Here is a 23015-nt window from a genome sequence, read left to right on the forward strand (position 1 = left end):
TTTCATTATGCATAAGAGGCATCTGTGTGCGCAGAAAGGAAATGAGCTTGTGGGGCTTCCATTACGTGTTTGAGAAGATGCATCTGTAGAAATGACCTGGTTCCTTTCCTACGTTGAATCCTGACAGGATGATTGAGTTAGGAGGCTGGCATGTGTACTTGCTTTTTTTTTTTTGAAACAGCTTTATTGAAATATAATACACATACCATACAATTCACCCATCTAAAGTGTGCAGGTCGGTGTTTTTTTAGTGTATCTGCAGGGTTGGATTGCTGTCACCACAATCTAATTTTAGAATGTTTCTGTCCCTCAATAGAAGCTGTGGTTCTTTTATAAAGAAAATATAGTTTGTACCTTTTAAGGGACAGTTTTTTGATGGGGATGCAGATGATTAGGGCTTTTGCAGAATCACCCTATTTCTCAGAAAGCATTTTTTTTTCCCATAAATAGTCATAAAATGTATTTTAATGTTCCAGAGGTTACCTGTGTTCCTGACTTTTGGACCCAATCTCACGAATTAGGTTTTAGTTACTGGGTTCATCTAACTGTTAGTTGGGACCTTTTCAGCCTCAAGTGACAGATTCCGATTAAAAGGAATTTATTATTTAGTTCTCACAACCTGGAAGAAGGAGGGCTGTTGGCTTTCGGAATAAGCAGAGTCAGGGACTTTCTCTCCATTCCTCAGATCTTTTATCCCCACATTGGCCACATTCGCCACTACGGTAACTGGGGGACTGGATGTGGGTGTGGGGGACACATCTCCCCACTGGGGCTTGAACCCGGAGTGCAGCTGAGGTAGCAGAAGTGAGATTTAGGATCAGGTGCCGGGCGTCACCTCAGCTTGCCTCTCTTCTTGTGTACCTGCTGTTTATTTATATAGGCTTAGATTTATTTCTTCCTTCTGGGATTATGAATCCACTCATGCAAGCAATGGAACCAGAATGGGCATCTCCGGCATGTTGCTGCTTCGATGTTAGTTAGAAGGTTTGAATAGGCCCAGGCCTGGGATGCTGCTTCCCGAAGATCTTCCCCAAGCCAGGGGTTAACAGACAGGGTCTCTTCTTACGGTCCTGGGTCTTAGCCTAATCTCTGCATGGTTCAGTGCCTGATTCAAGGCCTTATTTTTCTCAGTAGACTCAATATCCTCTCTGCTTCTTAATTTCTTAGTTGTCTCGGCATTTTATTAAAAATTGCGGCATTTGTAATTTAGTAAGTCACTCTAATTTGTATACCCTTGGCATGACTAGACCTTTTTTTCTTTTTAAGGTGAATAAAAAATATAACTTGCCTGACATTTTTGGTTTCGTTTTGTTTTTTTAAAAGGTAACTTAAAAAAAATTAATTTGTTTTAATTTTTGGCTGCGTTGGGTGTTCGTTGCAGTTGTGATGAGCGGGGGCTACTCTTCTTTGCGGTGTGCAGGCTTCTCATCGCGGCTTCTCTTGTTGCAGAGCATGGGCTCTAGGCGCGCGGACTTCAGTAGTTGTGGCACGTGGACTTCAGTAGTTGTGGCACATGGGCTTAGTTGCTCCGTGGCATCTGACATTGGTTTTTAAAATTTTTCTATACATAGTTTGTTTCTCCTTTTTTAAACAGTTAGATTTGGTCAAGGTTTATATTGAAATTTAGGAAACCTTTTTTCATGACCTTTCCTGTGGTCTCTGATATATTTTGGTGAGGCTAACTTTATACTGGATAATTAAAAAGATAGTCTGAGGCCTGGATTGTGATTTTAAAAATCCGTGACACCAGTTGAAGAGTTTTTCTCCTATGCAACAAATGCTGTTGAGCAACTGTTGTCTAAATGCTTGGGACGCATTCTGCACAAAACAGACCAAAATCCCTGTCCTGGTGGCACTTGCAGTCTAATAGAGTGTGGGAGAGAGACGGCAAATCTGAGTATAATAAACAACTGACTTGTATGGATGTTTGAAGGTGATATGTAGCGTGGAGAAAGTTGAAAAATAGGGCAAGGAAAAAGAGGACGAGGATCGTGGGGTGGGGCTGTCATTATAAGCAGGGTGTTTGGGTGAGATTTTACAAAGATTTGGAGGAGGTAAGGGAGCTTGCCATGAGGCTACGTGGGAAAAGAATGTTCCAGACAGAGTGGCCAGTGCAGAGGCCTGTAAGGTGGGAATTTGTGCCTGGAGTGTTTACAGAGCAGCCAGAAGACCTTGGGCTACAGCAGAGTATCCCAAGGTGGGAGGGAATTGAAGGTGAGTCATGGGGAGAGTGTGCTGTGGAGTTAGTTCCTGTGAGACCCATGAGATGGGGAGTCTTTGGGGGCTTTGAGCAGAGCGGTGAGACCAGCTGAATTCGGTTCAAAAAGGCTGTCCTGGCCGGTGTTGACCTAGACTGTGGGAAGGCCACTTGAGCCCAGTTAATTGCAGTCAGTGGTCAAAAGATCAAGAGAGGGTGGTGCCCAGGCCTGGGTGGAGGTGGGGAAGGCGGTGTGGTTCTGGATCTGTTTTGCAAGCAGAGCTCACAGGATTTCCAATAGATGGATGTGGGCGTAAGGCAGAGAGCAGTCAATGATGATTCCAAGATTATTGGCTGGAACAGCTGAGCCAAGATGGCTGTTGATGCAGGGGGGAAGAGTTTTTTTTAATGACTTTTAGACATCCCAGTAGACCTGTGGGTGGGCAGCTAGAGTACTGGGATTGCTGACAGGGCTGGGCCCGAGATGTAAATTTCAGGTGATGGAGCCTGGAGACTGGGTCACATCAGCCAGGGAGTGGTTGTAGGTGGGGAAGAAGAAGGCCTGGGGCTGGAGCCTGGGGGTCTCTGTTGAAAGAGGTGGAGGAGAGTCAGGGAAATGGAGCAAAGTAACAAGAAGTGTTTGAGAGTTGAAACTTTCGTTAGCTTTCAGATAACTTGTAAATGTGCAAATGTGTTACTTGAATGATAAAAAGAAATAATTACAGGTTGTATTTAAGAAGAATGTACCTTCCTATCGCTCCTGAGTTTTCTAAAAGCACATAACTGAAAACTGTTAATATTCTCAAAGACATTGAACCCTGTAACAAATTTGGAAAACCGGGGGGAAAGGGAAATGTTACTAGTATTCCCCCATCCTAACATGGCCTGTTAATATTTTGGTTATTGCCTTTTCATTTTCCTCTGTATGTTTTTAGTTGTAATCATGTTGCACAGGACAGTTTTGTTTCCGCTTATTTACTTGTTGGCAGCTTTTTTTTTTTTTCCCCCAAGTTGCTATTATTATCTTAGAAACACAGTTTTTACTGGAGCGCTGGACTTCTTTTGCAGTTGGTGTTCATTGACAGAAGGATTGAAGGGCTGAAGCTGCATTGCCGCTGGCTGATCCTTGTTCCTCCCTGCTCTGCTGGGCTCTGGAACCCGTGTGGGATTCACACCGTGCTTGTCTGGGCTGGAGAATGCTGCAAGGAGAGGGGAGGGTGTTAGAGACCTGGGAGCAAGACCCTGGACAGGCGCAGGGCTGTACAAAGGGAGGGCAGGTTGTGCCCAGGGGCCTCTCTCCTGGGCCCCACGACCTCGGGGCCATTCTTTCTTCAGCAGTAACACTTCAGTGCTTCAAGGGTTTGAAAGAAAAATTACAATTTAAAAGGAAAACCCTTCATGCACTATTTGCATATGAGTGGCATCTGTATAATTAAGAACAATTAAGTTCCCTGGGCTGAACTGAAAGGGAGGCTCCTGCTACTTTGCTGCTGTTCCAGCTGAGAGCAGCCCGGTGCTGTCAGCTCGCGGGAATTGTCGGAGGTGTTTCAGCCCCTCCCCCCCCCAACTCAAGCCGCCCCCTCCTCAGTACGTGAAATTCTGAAACATTTTTGGTCTTGTCCTGATTTGCTTCTGGAGAGTCCATGGAAATCGGAACATGAATCTTTACCATTTTGCTTTTCTGCTGCCCTTAGAACAGACACCCGCCTCCACCACACCGCAGGCACTTTGCGAAGCTCTCTACACACAGATTTCATTTAATCTTCACGGTGGGTCTAGGGGTGATATCTTAACTTTATAGTACTGGAAACTGAAATTCTGGTCACACAAACAATCTCTTGTACTCATCTAGCTCATTGATTCCACCTTTGTGAGTTGGTCTCCGCTGGGGACCCAGTGACTCTAGGCCCTGGGAATTCAGCAGATTTCTTTCTTTCACTGCCGTAACCTTTTTTGGACTCCTTTCTCCCAAGCCTGACTAGGAAACAGGACACAGTCTGGCCCCGATTTTCCTCTTCTGGTTTTGCAAGAGCTCTGCACTTTGTCACGGTGTTGAAGGACTTTGAATAGGGCAGGAAGATAGCCTTTCCCCATTGTAGGGTTCCTGCAGTCACCCTGGGGAAGAAAGTCATGTGTATCAATGACTGAGGAAAGTTCCAAGCAGTCTTTCAAGAGTAGAATAATTTTTACTCCTTGCCCTCCCCGCAGTGTATTTGGTGTTGGGCTGTGATTGGTGAGGCCCCTGCCCGGACTTTATTCCTAGAAGGCCAGGTGGGGACATCACCTGTGTGTTCCTTCCAGCACCTCTTTTATTTCTGCTGTGGTCACATGGGTCTGGGTTCCCTGAAGTGTCTGACAGAGGTCCTGACAGGTCCCTGTGTGAGACTTGTCCCTACATGTGCACTTACGAGGCAGAACGATAGGTTCTAAACTAGAAGACAGTTTCTGTATTACCGGTCCTGAGGGCAGTTCCTATACAGGCGTTTCTCAGTTGGCACCATTGTGTGACCAGAGCCACCGTAGGCCACCACCGTAGTCATTGGCTTTTCCCAGTGTGGGACAGCAGGAACCGTCTTTTCTTTGCTTAGAAGTTTTGTTTTGCTGTCAGGTTTGGGTTACTTTTATTGCTGTAGCCATTTAGTCTGCTGATTTATTGGGAAGCTCTGGTTCTGGACCACATGAAAGGCTGGCAGTGCTGGACCCACCTCCCCAGGGCAAGCAGAGGCTGGGAGGATGGGGCTCTTGGATAGTGGTAGTTCTGTTGAGCAGTGGCCCCTGGCAGCTCTGTTGTTTGAAAAGGGTGAGAACTGTTTCAATTAGACTTAACTGTTGAGGTAACAGAGCTACAAAGTACCAGAGGTTTAAAACATGCTTTACACTGCCTCTGGCTCCAGGCAGTCTTCAGGGATCCCCGCTCCCCCAGGATCCCCACATTCCTTCGCCTAGGGCACCGGCCTGGTCCTCAGGGTGCGAGGTGGCGGCATTGTGTTCATGGCTGCGGATGGGAGGAAGGGTGGAGGTAGGGCCAGAGAGTTCCTGGCACCCGCCACAGGACCCTACACCCCATTTGCTGGAGCCTGGTCCCGTGGCCATACCTAGCTGCAAGGGAGCTTGGGAAATGTGCCCAGCCAAAAACGAAGTGGAAGAAAGAGAGAAGGAATGTTGAGGGCCAGTCTGTGCCACAGAACCCTGTGGGAGAAACCATGACACCGTGACCATTATTTCTCAAGGGCAAATTGGTTTTGACATAACACATTTTTAAGTTACTAGCCCCTCCGTCCCTAGGAGAAAACCCCAGTCTCTGTCTCGTGTTAAGGAGTCCTTGTTTTTCGGGGCACACTCGGGATGGTTTCTCCAGTGTCAGTAAGCCTTGGGCTTCACATGAGAAAAATCAGGGTTTAAGCCATGCTGACGGTGGAATTCTATCGTGTAAGCTGTGAGCTTGGCAGTAGTGAGTTATGCTCTGTGGGCAAGTGTGGGCTCTGTGTTACTATGTTAAGTGGGAAGCCTGATAGGCCAATCAGAAGAGCTTCTTCTACATTCCTGTTTTCAAAAAAAATTTTCATTCAGAGGGTAGATTTTGTTTTTCTCTTTTAAAGGGAGAGGACTTGAGCTTGTTGAATTAGGGGCATGTTCAGAGCACGCGAATCCTTGCTCTTTGCAGCGCGCAGACGCCATGGCCAGGAGGGCTGGCCCTTCAAGGGACAGTTAAAAACGCTTAGGCATTTTTCATTAGATTTTTTGGGACAATATTGCTAATATTCTTCGTAATTGCCTGAAATTGTTTTGATGTATTTGCTCACTTTGGGATTAAAAAAGTCAATCAGTGCATTGTGTTTGAATTCAAATGTTGTTCTGGACCTTGAAGTTATATAGGATGACTCTTTCATCCTCCCAAGAAACTATAAGAAATCCCCTTAGGTCCTTCCGTTTTTGTGTTACCAACCTTCCTGAAGTCCGTGCGCCTTCACTTGTGTTTCCCTTGTCGGGAACCCCTTCCTCCATGTTCACCTGAACACGGCACATCCAGCCTTCTGGTCCTGCTCAACGCCGTCTCGTCCAGAAAGCTTTTCTGAACCTGCTTCACAGCATCTTTCCCTCTTCTGGACTGTGCTCCACCTTGAGTGATATGTGAGACTGTAGGCCCATGGAAGTCAGGCAGCCTCTTATTCTTCTTTGGATTCTTAGGTCAAACTGCCTTGGCTGCGGTAATGTCTGATGCAGGTGGAGTGAAGGAATTAGTGTTGGTGGGATTTGACATTGCCGCTTTTTTTCTGGTGATGGTGGTTCCATCACCAGAAAAACTAAAGGAATTTCTCTGGAATACAAGCCGATATTGCTGCATCCTATTCGTCTGAAAGCGTCAGATGCAAAAGTAGTGGCTTTCCCAAGCTTTAAATTTATAGAACTAATCTAATTAATCAAATTCTGCTATGACCAATCCAGTATATTCATACCGTTATCCATCTAAAAGCATTTTTCATATCAACTAAGGTAGTGTTTAGTTCCTGCTTAAGTATCAAGGCGGTTGTAGTTTGGAAGTCATCTGTGAATAAATGTGCAAGATGAGTACGCATTGGATATATATGTTTGCCACGTGTTAGGAAATAAAATTATTTTGTTGAAGAAAAAGTGATATTTATATACCAAGTTGCTTAAAGGGTCATAGTTGAGCTTTAAAAAATAGCTTGTTCTCTACGTCAGTGAGTATCTTTCTGTTACCAAAGGAGAAAGGGCAGGGGATAAATTAGGAGTATGGGATTAACAGATACACATTACTATATATAAAATAAACAACAAGGATTTACTGTATAGCATAGGGAACTATATTCAGTATCTTGTAATAACCTATAATGAAAAAGAATTTGAAATAGAACGTGTATATATGAGAATCACTTTGCTGTACACCTAAAGCTAACAATAGTGTAAGTCAACAATTGTTCAGTTAAAAAAAAAACAAACCAGCTTGTTCATGTTCAGAGAACTAATATCTAAATTTATATGGGCACGTTGGTTGGTTTTCTAAATATAGCTACCGTATTGCACAAGCTGGCATTGTCCACTTATGATTGAGGAGGAAAAGGCCTTCATTCCCAGTCTCCCCATTCACTTATCGTTTGTGTGAATTTCTGTTTGGCTTCCTCTTCACCACGTGTAGCATCTGGCCAAGACTGTTACTGCTGGAGACGTCTAGTACTGATTTACTTTTTCATGCTAACTTGTCTTAGAGCTGAAAGGTAGTGCAAAATGTATTTTGTATTTTGCAGGTTTAAAAATCATTTTAAACTATTTTAACATATAGTAGAGTCTAGGAAAAGATGTTAAGTCTTTAAACTGTAGATGAGAAGCCATGTTTTACAGTAAAGAGAAAGTTGGGCTGGGAGTAGGAAACACACGCTTAATTACTGGCCTTTTCTTTTATAGGTTTTTGCATGGTCATTTAACCACTTAACTAAAGACGTTCTTTATAGCATGTGGACTGTGGTATGATTAAATGTGTAAACGCAATAATATATTTAAAATTCTTTAACGTGCAGATGTAACGTCTTTTGAATGTAAGGTCCTGCTAGTGAGACTAGAAGGAGGGGATGGCTTTGTGTGGTATCAGCGTGTCAGATGCCAGCACGGCCCTCAGTGTCGGCCGCGTGTGGAGTTAAGAAAGGTAGAGAAGTCAGGGTGTCAGCAGGGCTCCCGGCTGGGTGGGTTGGCTGTCGCTCACCAGGAGGGGCAGACAGCGCCGTGAACCACTGGGGACACCAAGGAAGATGCTGAGCTCCATCTTGGATTGTGTTTGGGGGTTCCGGGGGGCCGTCTGCGGGCTGGTGTCCGCTTCAGGTGGAAGCACGAGTCAGAAGCTCAGCAGAGGAGTCCAGGCCACAGATACACAGGCTTGGGAAATGAATCAGTCAGACCACAGAAACCGACCCTGGCTGATTTAAGCAGAAAAGGAATCCATTGAAAAGATGTTGGGCAGCGGACAGAATCTCGAGGAAGACTTAAGAACCAGGCTCAGAAAACAAACAAGCAAGCAGGGGACTTTGCAGCGAGAACCACAGCCAGAGCGTGTCCTGGAAGGAGACTGCTGAGGACGCCCCGGCCCCTGCCGCTCCCCGTCTGTGGTGGCTACTACCCCAGAACAGCCCCACCTCCTTCCTCCCTTGTGGCATCATTAGCCGCTGCCCTGCCCCGGGCCGGTGAGCCTGGCCAAGTCTAGGTCGTGTGCTGGCGCCCGGCCGCAAGCTCGGCCACTAAAACTAGGGCGGTTGACCCTCGAACAACTCGGGTTTGAGCTGTGCAGGTGAACTTAGACGTGCTCTCTTTCTATCGATATGGACTACACGATCCGCAGTTGATGGAACCTGTGGGCGCAGAACCACAGCTAGGGGGCGGATCCTGAGGGCTGACTGTAAAGTTAATGCAGACTTTTGACTGTGTGGGGGCGGAGCCCCTGAGCCCCAGTGTTGTTCAAGGTCACCTGTCATTGGCCCTTTCACAGCTCAGCAGGGGTGACAGTGGCAAATCTGTGAATGTGGTAAGGAAGCTTAGATGCTGGACAGCCAGAAACATCCAGATGTCTGTATGGGAAGCATCAGCCTGTTGGTGATGGGTGAGCCTAAGGGGTGAGTGTGATGGTCCAGAAAGAGTGAGAATTGAGGAAGGGCGGAGGAAGGGGTGACCTGGGAGAGGTGAGCAGGGGGAGCCCCAGGGGTGGGAGGAAGACTGGGCGGGACGGCTTAGAAACCAAGGGAGGGCACTCCGGGAGAGAGTAGCCCCGAGAGTGAGTCAGCGCGGTCCCCGAGGTCACAGCTTGTTATCCCTGGAGACCTTAGCAAGAGCAGTCTCGGTGAGGGAGGGGGCGATGCGGGAGAGAAGGGGGCCGGAGGCAGTGTGGGGAGGGGCTCTGAGCCGGGTTCACGGTCCCCTTCAACCACCGGCTGCTAAGTGGGCTACGTGGGCTTCGGCAGGTCACTTAAGCGCTCAGCGCGTCTGTGTCCCTGTGTGTGGAAGCGGGGTACTAACAGTACCCACGGGGTGTATGGGGTTACACGGGGTAATCGAGCGCTCAGCGCGTCTGTGTCCCTGTGTGTGAAAGCGGGGTACTAACAGTGCCCACAGGGTGTATGGAGTTACACGGGGCAATCAAGCGCTTGGCACAGCATCCGTGCGCTGTAAGTGCTCGTAGATGTGCTCGCGGTCATCGGTACTCTCACCGGCAGCTTGCTGCGAAGGGCAGAGAGGGCTTGGAGCGGGTGAGAAGCATCAGGGCCTCTTCTTAAATGAAGGGGTGTGAGTTTCACGTGTGTAAGTGGACGAGAAAGACGGCGCGGGTAAGGAGATGGTGAAAACCCTGGGGAGGGCAGGATGGGGCTGGGAGGCCCTGGAATCAGCCCAGGACCCACGCAGAAAGGCGAGGTAGGGGTCGTCTTTGAGAGAAGGAACACCTCCTCTGGATGGAGAAGGACATCAGCAACTCAGGGGGCGGACTGCTGTGGAGGACTTTTGTCCTGGCCTTGGAGGGGTTGGCCGTCACCGCGCCAGGTGGCTTGAAATCCCAGATCTCTTGTCAGTGAGACCGCCTCCAACAGATCACTGTTGGTACTGCTCCAAGGACTTTCCTCGACTTTGATTTTGAAGCCCAGGGCTTCTATAGTAGAAGAAACTAGGAAAATCGTCTACTACCAAATGACTTTTTTCCCCTCTGGGAATTTAATGGGGAAGAATACGGGTTTCTGCCTCCATTTCCCCCTCCCCCCCATGCCTCTTGGCTTGCGGCTTGCGGGGTCTTAGCTCCCCAACCAGGGATTGAACCTGTGCCCTCGTAGGGGAGAGCGCAGAGTCCTAACCACTGGACCGCCGGGGAGTCCCTCTGCCTCCATTTTTAAGCTGTTCTTTGCGAATAGTTAATTTACCGGGAAGAATGACATTTCTAACTTAAGTAGACATGCCTGTGTATTTCATATTTTTTTTCCTTTCAGTAGACTTCTGGGGAGAAGTAATTTTTAAATTAAAAGTAAAGCAGAACTCAGTTTGTACTACCAAAATTATGATGTAGAATTTTATAACTCGTGTAGTTACAGAGCTCATTTCATAAATCATGCAGCCTGGGCCGTTTGTTCTTCAACTGAAGGCCCTAGAGCTGGTACCGATGGGTCCGAGGGGTACTCAGGGCAGCGTCAGTGCCATTGGTGGGGCTGTGCAGGCCTTGCCCTGCGGTGGCCAGTCTGACTGTGGGCAAGATTCCTAAGGGCTGCTGCAGGCTGGGGCTTCTTATATCTGTACAGTGGTGGGTTCCAGTTCCATTGCATAAGGGAGAAGTACTGAATTCCTCCATGGTCCCTGGGAATAGCAGCTGAGTCCTAGAAGTCCCTCTTTCCTGCTCAGGGTCCAAGGGGATTAACAATGCAGTGGCCTTGTCAGTGGCAGTGCCTTCTCAGTCTCAGGGCTGCGCTCCCGTCTGCGCTCTCCTTCCTCCCTGCTCACACTGCCCCGCCTGGCTTTGTGCTCCCCACTCTGCATCTGGCTGGAGCCACCAGATGCTCAGAGGGTGTTCTCCAAAGTGACCTGTGCTTCCTCAAGCTGTTAGCCTGGCTGGAGGTGCCTTGGTTCAGTTTCCATTGAGGGTTGCTGTCGGTGGAGCCCCAGCCCTCGGAGCCTTTCCTGACTCTTTCAGTAAGTTTCTCCTCCCCTGCGCTTCGAACTCTCTTGATCTTTGAGTTTTGCCTGTTGGCACACAAGCCTGGCCCGGCCTCCTGGATCACGATCTTCAGGGGCCCCGTGCAGCGCCCCGTGCAGCTGGGCCACACCGAATTCAGCCGAGGGCTGTGAGGCAGGGGCCCGAGCCCCTGGGCCCTGATGCTCGTTCCCAAGAGGAGGAGCATTGCGTCTGAAATGATGTGTTTTGGTTGGATAACATTTGTGAATGGCAAGAACAGTTGGTTATAGTTAATTCATTTTTATATCCAAGTTACTGGATTGAATTTTCTTAAAGGGTGTGTCTGATATTCGCAGATCGATTTAATTTTCCTAGGAAGGAGGACTGGGCATCCGAGTGCTTTTCTAAGGATCTTGGCATCATCCAGCCCAGCCCCCTCGATTTTCTGAAGAGGAGACCAAGCCTTGTGTCACGTGGGAGCTCCTGGCTGGGACCTGACCCAAGGTCTTCTCATTTCTAGTGAAATTTCTTTCCTCTTACTAGCCACTTTTTCGAACTGTGTTTCTTTGTTTCATATACAGAGAAAAAAGATGGCCAAAGTTAAAAAAAAGAGAGAGAAAGAAGATAAAAAAGTCAGGTAATCTTAAGCAAAGATATTCTTTCAAAAAAGCATGTGTGGAATTCCTTGTCCACATGTCCTGAAACTGAGGGAAGGCGCGACTCTGCAGGAGGAGGGCATCTTCAGAATAAGTGGGCATGGGACGAGGTCCATATAACAAGAGTGCCTCGCCTCAGTTTGCTGTCAATTTTATGTCTTATTTCTGTGCCTCGTTCCTGCTGTAGAAGCAGAACAGGCTCGCTCTCATTTTTCTCTTTTAATAAAGGGCTTTTCCTTGTAATCATCTTGCAGATGGGGAAAGGGTGAAAGTTAGAAATACATGGCATGAATTTAGAATTTAGTTTTACAAGATGCATGCCTTTATTTTATGGCAGATGTGGGGACTCCTAAGAGTACAAGAGGCCAGGTGGACTTCCACATAAAAGAATCATCTGTATTGTTAAGCGTACAGATGTGAAGAGGGTAATGCTGATTTTTGAGAGAAAAAGGAAAGGGAAAACAGTGTATCTTTTATTTCTGAAGCTCTTGAGGCTTAAGTTGTTTCTTTGATGTTGTCGATTTAGAAATGAAAACTTCGGCATCCTTAAACACAGTATGATTTCCTATGATTTCCTAGCTAGCACTGATATTTGAGGATAATTGTTGATGTCCATAGTTGACTAAATTTTGTCAGTTTGCTGCTTTTCCCCCTTCAGTCTTTAATACTCGAGGTCATAGGTATGTGCGTGAGATCCTTCCAGGTCAGTACCTGTGTCTAAAATGGTTTTATCTATGGGAACTAACTTTTTGACTCATATAGTGATGTTAAATCTCCTTGTACAACTTGATCTGGTTTCCAGATTGTAAAGTCAAGTGAGCTGAAACTGACCAAATGAGAAAGATAAATCTGTTCTGTGACTTTTAGGAAAAAATACTGACGTGGTTTTATTTCTCCATTATGAGGTCAAAAAATAGTTTCTTTGAAGTTTCTACCATACTGCTTAAATGTCTGATTTTCACTGGGTATGAAAAACTTCCTGCTCGTGGGTTTTAGAAAACTCTGTTATGGTGTGAGACAGCCTAGGTTTATATTTCACTTGTTCTATTCAGAGATAATTACTACTACCCCATTTGGGACTTCTAAATCCTGAGGTCAGCTCTGACTCCACGCTCAGTTGGCCTCTCCATCTGTTCTCATTGCTTTTGCTGTTAGATGACAGTCATCCTCTTAGTAACACGATCTAATATTTATTGCACTTAACTATGTGCCAGGCGTGTAGCAAAGGCATTATTATTTCATTTTAACCTCATGATAACTATAAGGTGGATACCGTTGTTATTTTCATGTTACAGATACTAAGGCTGGGACTTTCGAGAAGTTAAGTGACGGCTTTGGGTCTCAGCTCTGAAGCCCTGCCCCTGTCCTGGCAGGTGACACTGCCTTGGTTCCTTGGGTAGGTCATGTGAACTTGGATGGACTTGAACTCCATGCAGGGTTCAGGTTTCTGACCTGGATAGACAGATCTGCATTGGAATTTTGGCTGTGCCTCTTAGTGACTATGTGATCTTGGGTGAATTACTTAAATCCTCCAAAACCTCGTCTTCATTCAGAAGTTGTGTGTGAAGTCTGATGATAAATCCACTTTCAGTACCCAAGGCAGGAAGAAGACTCTCATTAGTTATTTTACTTTTTACTAATACAGTAGCCTGACTTTTCTAAGATCATTCTTGGCATGTGAAGTTGCCTGTTTTCTTTTCCTTCTGGAATGCTGAGCCCTGACCATCTCTGTCTGGAGTGGGGGTGACTGCGGTGCGTCTGATGTTGGCACCTCTTTATGTCGCCTCCTGTGGCTCTTTAAAATATTTCTGGAGGCAACTGGGTGTGTGTTTGTGGCCTTTTTTTGCAAGCAAGTCATGGAGTTAGTACTGGCCTTTTGGGGCTTGAGAGAGACCAGTTAATAGCATACCTCTCACCTGCCCGAGCTGGACACGAGGGAGGAGGTTGGCAGATGGACACTGAGGTCACCTTTATTATTAATACAGTTGATGCTGAGGTAGAATAAAGGAGATACAGATAAGAGATAACAGAGAAAGGATTCTTAGGAGAGGGGATGGGGGAAGGGAAGCTTACACAGAGACAGAAAAGTGGAGAGAGGAAGAAGAGATTGCAACCAGGATTCTTCCTATGAGATGAGGATCTTGGAAGGGGTTCTCTGTATTGTTTGCACCTTCAAGAAAAATGCGAGAGGGGCTTGCTGAAGGTTATAGCGTTTCTGTGGGCCGGCAAGTTTCAAACTCAAATGTCTATTCCTGGACCAGCCTCTGGACTGTGCTTGCTGGAGGGCTACTTTGCGGGAGGAGAACATGGAAAGATTGTATTTTGGAAAACTTATTTGAGTCTCTGAAAACAGTTATGCATGCTACATTTAGGAGCTTCTCCAGTTAAGTATTTTTGGAGTACATGGCTTTTAAAATGTCCTGTGACACTAAGTGAAGTAAGACAGAGAAAGACAAATATATCGCTTATATGGGGAATCTAAAAAAAAAAAAAAAAGATACAAATGAACTGATTTACAAAACCAAAACAGACTCACAGACTTAGAGAATGAGTTTATGGTTACCAGGGGAGAGGGATGGGGGAGGAGGGATAGATTGGGAGTTTGGGGTTGACAAGTATACACTACTATATTTAAAATAGATAACCAACAAGGACCTACTGTTTTTTTTTTTAAAAAGAATTTCTTAAAAGAAATGTCGTATGACAGTTAATACTTTCTTGATACACACGCGTGTATATATTTTATATTTATATATATTTTTACATATATTTTGTATTTTAGGTCTTTAAGTATGTGTATATATTGTTATAGCTTATTTTTTAATGTCTTTATATGTTTTTTAGTATTTTAATTTCTGGCTTTTGGTTCTGAAGGAAAATGAAATCATAGTAATGATTAACAACTGCTGAAAATATGACCTGCCGTATGAGATTTTATTTGATTGTTAATCTTAAAAATACAGACCTGGTGATGGTTTCAGCCTTTGGGAGCAACCCTGGCTGTGCTCCTGATCCTTTCCCTGTTACAACTTGTCTAACGAATGTGGAGGCCGAAGCTCCCTCCCTCTGCAACCCCTGACCCTCAGCTACCGCCCTTGTGTGTCTTTTCTTGATTTGGGGTTTGTGAAAATAGATATGTTTCCTGAATTCCCCCAGAAATGAAGCCTATTAAAAATTAAATCTATCTCCATTTTTTATCTGAATGCTTATAGAATCTATATATTTGGTATGAAGTTATACTAACCATAATCTAAGAGTATCTTAAATTTTTGCAGCTGTAGAATTATATTAGGCTTCAAATAATTCAGCTTTAACATTTAAAATCTAGTTCCGACTCCTTTATAAGGGAGTAAAATTATATCTTATGAGAGCTATCGGCCTAAGTATATCCTCTTAACTCAGCATTCAAATTTTAAAAGTACAACAAAAATTAATCTGTCTTGTCTTGTCTTTTTTAGCTTCTCAGACAAGCTATTTAGTGGAAAAGCTTTACATTTTCAGCCATCAGTTCTAGATTTTGGAGTTCAGTAAGTATCTTCTCTTTATAATTTTTAGTAATTTATTATTTACACTCTTTGCTTTCAGGATATCTCTTATGTTTATGTATGATGTTAAATATATTTTAAATATATAGATAATATCAAGAGAGATTGATCCTAGAACTTGTTAAAAGGAACATTTTTGTGAAAAGGAGAGTGTAAGAGTTGTTTTAGCGCTTTCGTTAGTTTTTAATGAATGTACCGTATAATTTAAGTCGATAGTAAGTCCTTGTTTTTCTGAAACAAAGCAGGATATTTTATAACGAAAAACTCTACATATTGATGGTTTCTGAATTTTTAAAATTAGATTCACTTATTCACTCAGTTTTTACTGCTCCTTATGCTTTGGGATTCAAAATTGTACATACATTAGTTACTATGATTGAGGCTTTGGAAACAAGTTAAGTGGGGAAGACAGCGTGGAAGCTGTAATTCCTTGTAGTACATCTTGTTGAGAACCATGAGATGAAGGGGATGTGATCTGAGTGTCGGTTGAGGGACTGATCTGGGAACTCAGAGAAATTAAGGAAGAGAAGGGTGAAGCTGTGCTCAGGAGGGAACTTCAGGACTCATGTTGGTTGTAATGAAGTGTTAAGACTCCCTGGACGCAGAATTTTGCTGCACTGAGTAGATGTAATTTCACGTTAGTAGAATTTCGAGGTGGAAGTAAAAGAGTGTTTCAGGATTAAAAACTCTGCTTGTTTCAGCAGCCTGGAACATCACTTCAGTTTTATGAAGAACTTTTTTCAGTTACAAGAAAAGTTATGTGAGTGAAATAACCATGGTGCTAGGAGAGCATCTGGGGTGAGTTAGTGGTGGTCTCCTGGTGTGCTCTCCTTTATTCATCTGGTTTCCTTCTTTCCATTTCCTTCTGATCATCAAAATATCAGAGCTGCTATGAAGAATAATGAATTTTAAATTTAAAAGCACATTGTTGAGCTTTTTAAGGAGAGTCTGTAAAAGGAAGAAGTGATAAAAGTGCGAAGGGAGCTTGCTGATTTTACAAGAGTCTAGGCGCCTACTTTTTTGTTTTTGAATTTTTATATTTTTATTCTTAGGTAAAGAATGAGGTTTTATAATCAAACCTCACTGATTTCAAATTCTGAGTTCACTTTGCTTTTGTCAAAAGTATTGTAAAAAGAAATTTCAGTGCAGAACCTACTTTAAAGTGTATGTTACAGATTGGTAGATATAACAAGATGGATAGTAGTAAATACACTTAGATTAGGATAACAATTCCAGTTCATGGGACACTGGCTGTCCATAGGATATTTACTCTTCAGTCATATAAAAATATCCTACAGTCGTCAGTGCACATGATTGGATGTATGTGTGCATTATCTGTGTATGTTAATTAGCTCTGCACATCAATTTCTGGTTCTAATAGCCGGAAGCATGTTGAAAAGGAATGTTTAAAGTTCTTGATTTGAAAAGGTTACTGAGTTTTAGACTTGAATCACCTTTGGATAATTCAGTTTTGTTTATGTAGTAGTTTATAGTTCTTAAAGCACAATCTTGTCTCTTGTGAGTTGAGTCTTAACCGCAATCCTGGAAGGATATTGGAGGTAGGTGTTGTCTAAGAGAGAGAATCATTTCCAAATATCTCTGTATTGGAGCGTGTACTACAAATGCTCAGATATTTGTTGCTGAGAAGTAATGCAGTTTTCCCAAGGTCATTTTACTGGAAGTGACAGAGTAAATCTTTTGATTTCTAAGCCAGCATGTACCATGCTATTTTTCTCATAATTGAGATCCAGGATATGGTTATGGGAATAAATTATTTTTGCTGAAGTTAAAAAAAAACTCAATAATAACAAAATATAGCCTAAATCAGAACACTTTAAAAAAATTAGTCAAGTTTTACCTTGCATCTAACAAATGGTCTCATCCATAGGCATTAGGTACACATTTTAACCAGAGAGTTCTCGTTTCTTCACTGCCCTAGGTCAGGTTTTGCTATTGTTTATTTTGGCGTTGACCTTGAGCCAACCTCATTCCTTCTCAGAGTTCTGGTTTCCCTCTAGGATGCAGAATCAGAATCATGTTATTCAGTTGCCCCCTGCCTACTTCTTAGGGTTTATGTTAAGGGTTAATATTCTGCTGGTCCTGAGATTAAACATGCTAATCATTCATAAGAAATTTTAATCATTCCTTTGTAGTATTAAATTAATAGAGTATCTTCCAGTTGTCACTAGTGAAGGAAATTCTTATCCTCATAACACTTTTAAAAATAGAATTAAAAAAAATAGGATAAAAATAGTACTGTGGTGACTAGGTTTCAGCCAGCATTCTCTGTTAGGTCTGGTGAGGTTTCTGGTGGACACAGCCACTGGGCTCTGTTACATTGCAGTTTTGTGGTCTTATTTTTTAAGGTGTTTCTCGGGGAGACGTTTGTATCCTTTGAAACTAAAAATCTTGTATTCCAATTATGTGAAGGAAACAAAAGCTTTGAGGATAAGTATTAATAACTGCTGATTGATTCATATTATTCACGTAAAACCTAAAATCATGGAAGTTCTTATTTATTTAATTTAATTGAGGGAAAAGGCAGATGTGAGCCTGGTACTCCTGACACAGGGCTTTCTGAGGTGCTATGATAGTATAAAAAATTTTTAGTTGTTTTATTTAAGAACACTCTAAAAAAAATCAATGTTTTAATCACACTTACTGTATTTTATTTGTAACTGGCTGTTAAGGACTTTTACAATACATATTGGACATACTGAGTCTCCAACTAAGACTTGTGATTAAAAGTAGAAGGAAAAGCTGAAAGAAAAATTCCAAGGATTTGATGACACTAATACAGTATTTTGGAAATCATATTGTATATAAGAGAAACAGCATGCACTTAATTTTTCCTAAAGCACATGTTTTTTTTTTAATATTCAACTGTGAACCCCTAGTTTTTTTGTTGTTGTTGTTGTTGTTGTTGTTTTTTGCTGTACAGCGGGCCTCCCATGTCTGCGGCCTCTCCCGCCGCGGAGCACAGGCTCCGGACGCGCAGGCCCAGTGGCCACGGCCCACGGGTCCAGCCGCTCCGCGGCACGCGGGACCCTCCCGGACCGGGGCATGAACCCGCGTCCTCCGCATCGGCAGGCGGACTCTCAACCACTGCGCCACCAGGGAAACCCTGAACCCCTAGTTTTTAATATAAGAGAAATTGGAACAAAATCAGAAAAACACAAACATAATGTAGATGATTTTTTTTCCTGTATTTAGAATATAGTTTCACTTCTAGGCCATACTAAAGAGAACCGTTTATTTGGGCCTCTGCCACTGAGGGTGTTAAAACTGGAAAGATGACTTAAGTGAAATATTTGCTGGCTCTCTATTTATCACAACACGGTTTAACTGGAGTGAATTTGGTATTGGGTAGTAGCAATCAGAGTAAAGGATTCGAGGGAACATTGCAGGTAGCTCCAGGCAGCTGGGCTAGAAACTGGCCCCTTTCCTCTTGAAGTTCCTTTGTCAGAGCCCACCTTGCAGATGGAGAGCCCTGCGGAAAAGATTCAACATCAAGGTTTCCATTAGTTAGGGTATTTGCTGAAGAGCAGAGATTCTTAACTCTGAGGGTCATGGAAAGTTTTGAAAGTATGTATAACACTTTTGTGTGCATGTTTGTGGATGGAGGAGCCAAAGCTTTCATTAGAGTTTTCTGAAAGACTCATGCTTTAAATGGATACCAGCCAAAGCTAGAAAGTGCTGCAGAGCTTTCATTTTTCTCGGAAGAATGGTGTTTAACAATTAAGTTTTCTTTTATAAGACTTAACACAGTCTCTTTGCCAGTTGAAATCCATTCCCCCCAAAAGTATCTTTAAATGTATTACTCAGAAAATGAACCCTAAGAAGACTGGCTCTTTCTATGAGTATGGTTTCTTATCTAAACATATTTCCATTTGCATTAGAGACCCATGTCAGACAGATACCTAGTTCCCCCTAGATGTTTTTTTGGAAGCATTCAATGGCCTCGATGGGTTGAATTCTTCTAATACAAAAATCAGTTGGGGTGCTACTGTGGGTTGGCGTGAGTGTCTTGTAAAAGAAAGGATTAAAAAAATTTTTTGACTGTTGTGGATAGAATGCTTTATTAACACTAGGATTGTTGCTTTTAACTTTGTAATGAAGTTCAGCAGCTTTCTGGGTTTAGAGTGTATATATGGATGGATGGATGGATGATTTTGTTTATAACCATACAATCCCTTGCGTTTTTTCCTTGTTCCCTTCCTAGGTTCCTGGGACACCCTGCAGCAAAGATTCTCTATGCGTATAACCCTAGCAGGGAGAGCGAGGTCGTGGTGAATTCCGTGTTTACAGCTGCGGGACATTTCCATGTGCCTCCCGTTCACTGCAGGGTGAGTGTGGACGCGTCTTGGAAGCTGTGCTGTGGCGGGCTGCCAGCTTTTCTTGCTTTCTTTGCCTGTAGTTTGTTCACTTTCTGTTGCCTGTCTCCCCTTTTTCTGCTACCCAGACGCTTTCCTTCTATGTGTTTGCTTTAGCATTTATTTTTTCAGTTGTTCAGATTCATAATTTTGGTGGCTCTTGATTATGTGGGGAAAAAAAGTTTAACGAATTTAAACTAGGTAGTAATGCATGTGTATTCAATACGACTTTCTCATACTTAAAGAACCTTAATATTACTTGTCTCGTAGTGACTATCAGTGCTGAAGCATTTAGTAACTAGTACAAGTTTACAGTGGTGATCTCTTCACCTGGCGAGCGTGCTAGGATGGTTAGGACTCTTTTCTAAATTCAGGCCTAAGGGGGGTGGGTGGTTCCTTGTGAAGCTAATATGCACCATAACACAGAGCTCAAAACCCTGATCTTCTAATAGTTTTAATATAATTTAATTTTTTAAAAAATTATTTACTTTTTTGGCTGCGTCAGGTCTTCATCGTGGCAAGCGGGCTCTTCGTCGTGGTGCGCGGGCTTTTTGTTGCGGAGCGCGGGCTTCCCTCTGGTTGTGGTGCGTGGGCTCAGTAGTTGTGGTGCGTGGGATTAGTTGCCCCGCGGCATGTGGGATCTTAGTTCCCTGACCAGGGATTGAACCCGCGTCCCCTGCATTGGAAGGCGGATTCTTTACCACCGGACCATCAGGGAAGTCCCTAATAGTCTTAATTTTACTAATTCAATTTAACTTTAATTTTTAAACTTTTAAAAGGTCTTTAACTTTTAATGAAGATCCAGGTTACTACTAGAGTTTATTTTCCTTACTATCCCCATTATTTTTTAATACTGGGACTCAGGAAGTGGAGTAAGGGGGAGCCCAGTATTTTGATCATGACAGTCCATCCAGATAAACGCCGTCCCTGACTTTTACTAAGTAGCAACATGTCGGTACACCGGTGGTTGTCTTTACTTAAGTGGAGGTGGAAGTGTGTTAGACACAGGCCCTTGAACACATGGGGGAGGAAGAGGAGGATAAAGGAAAGGTATGAGGCACGTGGCTCCACTCGGGGTGAAAGCTGTCTTGCCCTAAGTCTGCGGTGTGTTCTTTGATATTTTCTCTTAGATTGTTGGATATTGATCTGTTTGGACATTCTCGGGGATTCATGATATGCTAAATCAAGGGTGCAAGAATATGCAAATATCTGTTAACAGGAATTGTCAAGAAGAAAGTCTGTGAAAGACAATTTGTCAAAGAGGGGCCATTCCAAGTGGCTAATGAGGTAGCTTTCTTTCAGGTAATTCCAGCAATGGGGAAAACGTCCTTCAGAATTATTTTCTTACCTACTGAAGAAGGAAGCATTGAAAGTTCTTTATTTATTAATACCTCCTCACATGGAGTTCTTTCTTATCACGTAAGTAGCTTTTTCTGTTGGTCATATAATTTGGCTGTTGACGTAATGAAGGAGTTTGGGTGTTAAAGAAAAGCCTTTTGGAAATGTTGCCACCTAGTTTATGTCATTCAAGTATAAGGCTGCTTAGTTGATGTCTAGCTAACCAGCCCTCCTCCTTCCTCTGCCTCACGGGCCAGGTGGCCATCTTTCGTGCAAAGTGCACGGCTGGAATGCACCTTGGATCTCGAAAGGGTATCAGAACAAAACAGAGAAATCTATCCGATTTATATTTTTATAAAATAAAATGAGGTTTCAAAACTCACGACGCTCATCTCCAGCAGTCCAGGGATAGGAAGCTTGTGAGGGCGGCCCCTGGGGGTTTTGCTTCCTCCTCTCCCGGGCTCAGGACTGTTTCTGCTCTGGGGACACGGACTGCATGCTTGGGGGCCCGTTCCCAGGGAGCTCCCTATTCTGGCAAAGCACTGGGGAGTGAGTGAGAGGAGTCATTTTGTTGTTGGTCACAGAAATAGTCAGGAATCTTTATCTTAAGCGGCATCTGTGACATCTTTCTTTTAAGTGCCAAGATCTATCGCTTTGGTGGCTAATTCTTACGGGATTTCATGTAACTCGTGGTCCCATATCAGAAAAGTTGTCTATTTCTGAAGAGATTTGCCGCATTGAGGAACATTCAGCTTAAGTACAGCAACTTTTGTTGCATTTTTGTTTTTTGGGGACAAAGATAAATGTAATAATTGGATTAATAGTCTTGACGGCCAAGTTGACGAACACAGATTTCCTTTGGAAAGGTATTTCAGCATGATGTCAAATGTGTTTCAAAAGTAATAGATTTTTTTTTTTTTCCCCTGCAGGTATCTGGCATTGGCACTCGCAGAATCTCTGCAGAAGGGTCTGTAAAACAGCTACCAAATGCTTACTTTCTGCTTCCACAGGTCCAGAGCGTTCAGCTTTCACAAACACAGGTGATTTTCGTAGGACATTTATTTTGAATGCTGATAAATACCAAACTTTGTAGCCTCTACATTTATGTGTCTTACACAGAGTACAGACAGACCTTTTTACCTAGTCAGAAGTGGGATTTTAACATGTTCTGCTTTTGGAAAGAATCCTGGTACATATGGAGATAATGTATGTATGTAAAGTGTCAGTGAAATCCGTATACTTCTTTTTAACGGCTGTATAGTCGACGGTGTTGATATTCCATAGTTTGCTTAGTCCTGTTGTTGGTCATTTGCAGGGTGTCCAGTTTTTCATTATTTTTACCATTAGGCCGTGTACATATTTTACAGGTTTCTTTATTTCTCCTTTGGACTACGTGTTTCCTTGGGGTGTATTTTGTAAAGAGGATTCTGTAGTTAAAGACTACCAACCGGTTTATAGGGCTTGTTAATCTCGCCAGGGTGCTTTTCAGGGAGCCAGACCCTCCCTGTCACTGGTAATGACATTCCTGCAAGCGTCTTTCCCTCTCCCCGCCCTCCTACCATGAGTCCTGCCTGGGTGTGGCTCAGGGGAGAGAAATGTTTTCAATGTCTTAGTAGGTATATAATGGAACCTTAAAATTCTTTTAATGCGTATTTCATTAATCGCTTATAGGGTTGGCCGTTTTTTCCCTTCGATTATTTATATTTCCCTGCAACTGTGGATAACTGTTGAAATTCCAAAAGCACTTGACCCAACATATTGTGAAGCTTACCACCTTACCTACCCTTTCTTTTTTTTTTTTTTTGCGGTTCGCGGGCCTCTCACTGTTGCGGCCTCTCCCGTTGTGGAGCACAGGCTCCAGACGCGCAGCCTCAGCGGCCATGGCTCACGGGCCCAGCCGCTCCGCGTCATGTGGGATCTTCCCGGACCGGGGCACGAACCCGCGTCCCCTGCATCGGCAGGCGGACTCTCAACCACTGCGCCACCAGGGAAGCCCTACCCTTTCTTTTTAATGAATAACTAAAGCCCACTGCTCGGACTTCTTCTAGGTCATGGTAACTAGGCTTTCCTTCACCATCAGTTTCACTGCGCCTCTGCTCTGGGCCAGGCATGAGTCTGGCACCTCTGTCTCCATGGAGCTCTCATTCCAGTGGAGAGAGAAGCAAAATTAATTTACCTGTAATGTAATGTCTGGGTGCTTTGCCACCCAATAGGTCATTCTTAGGGATTTAACATACTATTTCCATTTTTTTA

At 43.8% G+C, this 23015-nt stretch overlaps 1 protein-coding gene across 3 annotated transcripts in view; it reads left to right on the forward strand.

The window, feature by feature from the left end:
- The window catches only part of TMEM131L (transmembrane 131 like), a 160346-nt gene that overhangs the window by 57850 nt on the left and 79481 nt on the right, over window positions 1-23015 (forward strand). For all 3 annotated transcript variants that reach the window (XM_082653671.1, XM_082653672.1, XM_082653673.1), the window contains exons 4-7: window positions 14965-15033; window positions 19274-19397; window positions 20727-20843; window positions 21692-21802. In XM_082653671.1, the coding sequence (XP_082509797.1) occupies window positions 14965-15033; window positions 19274-19397; window positions 20727-20843; window positions 21692-21802 (421 nt within the window). The remainder of the gene's footprint in view (window positions 1-14964; window positions 15034-19273; window positions 19398-20726; window positions 20844-21691; window positions 21803-23015) is intronic.

Source organism: Grampus griseus, assembly GCF_964374135.1.
Source record: "Grampus griseus genome assembly, chromosome: 4".
NCBI classification, from domain to species: Eukaryota; Metazoa; Chordata; class Mammalia; order Artiodactyla; family Delphinidae; genus Grampus; species Grampus griseus.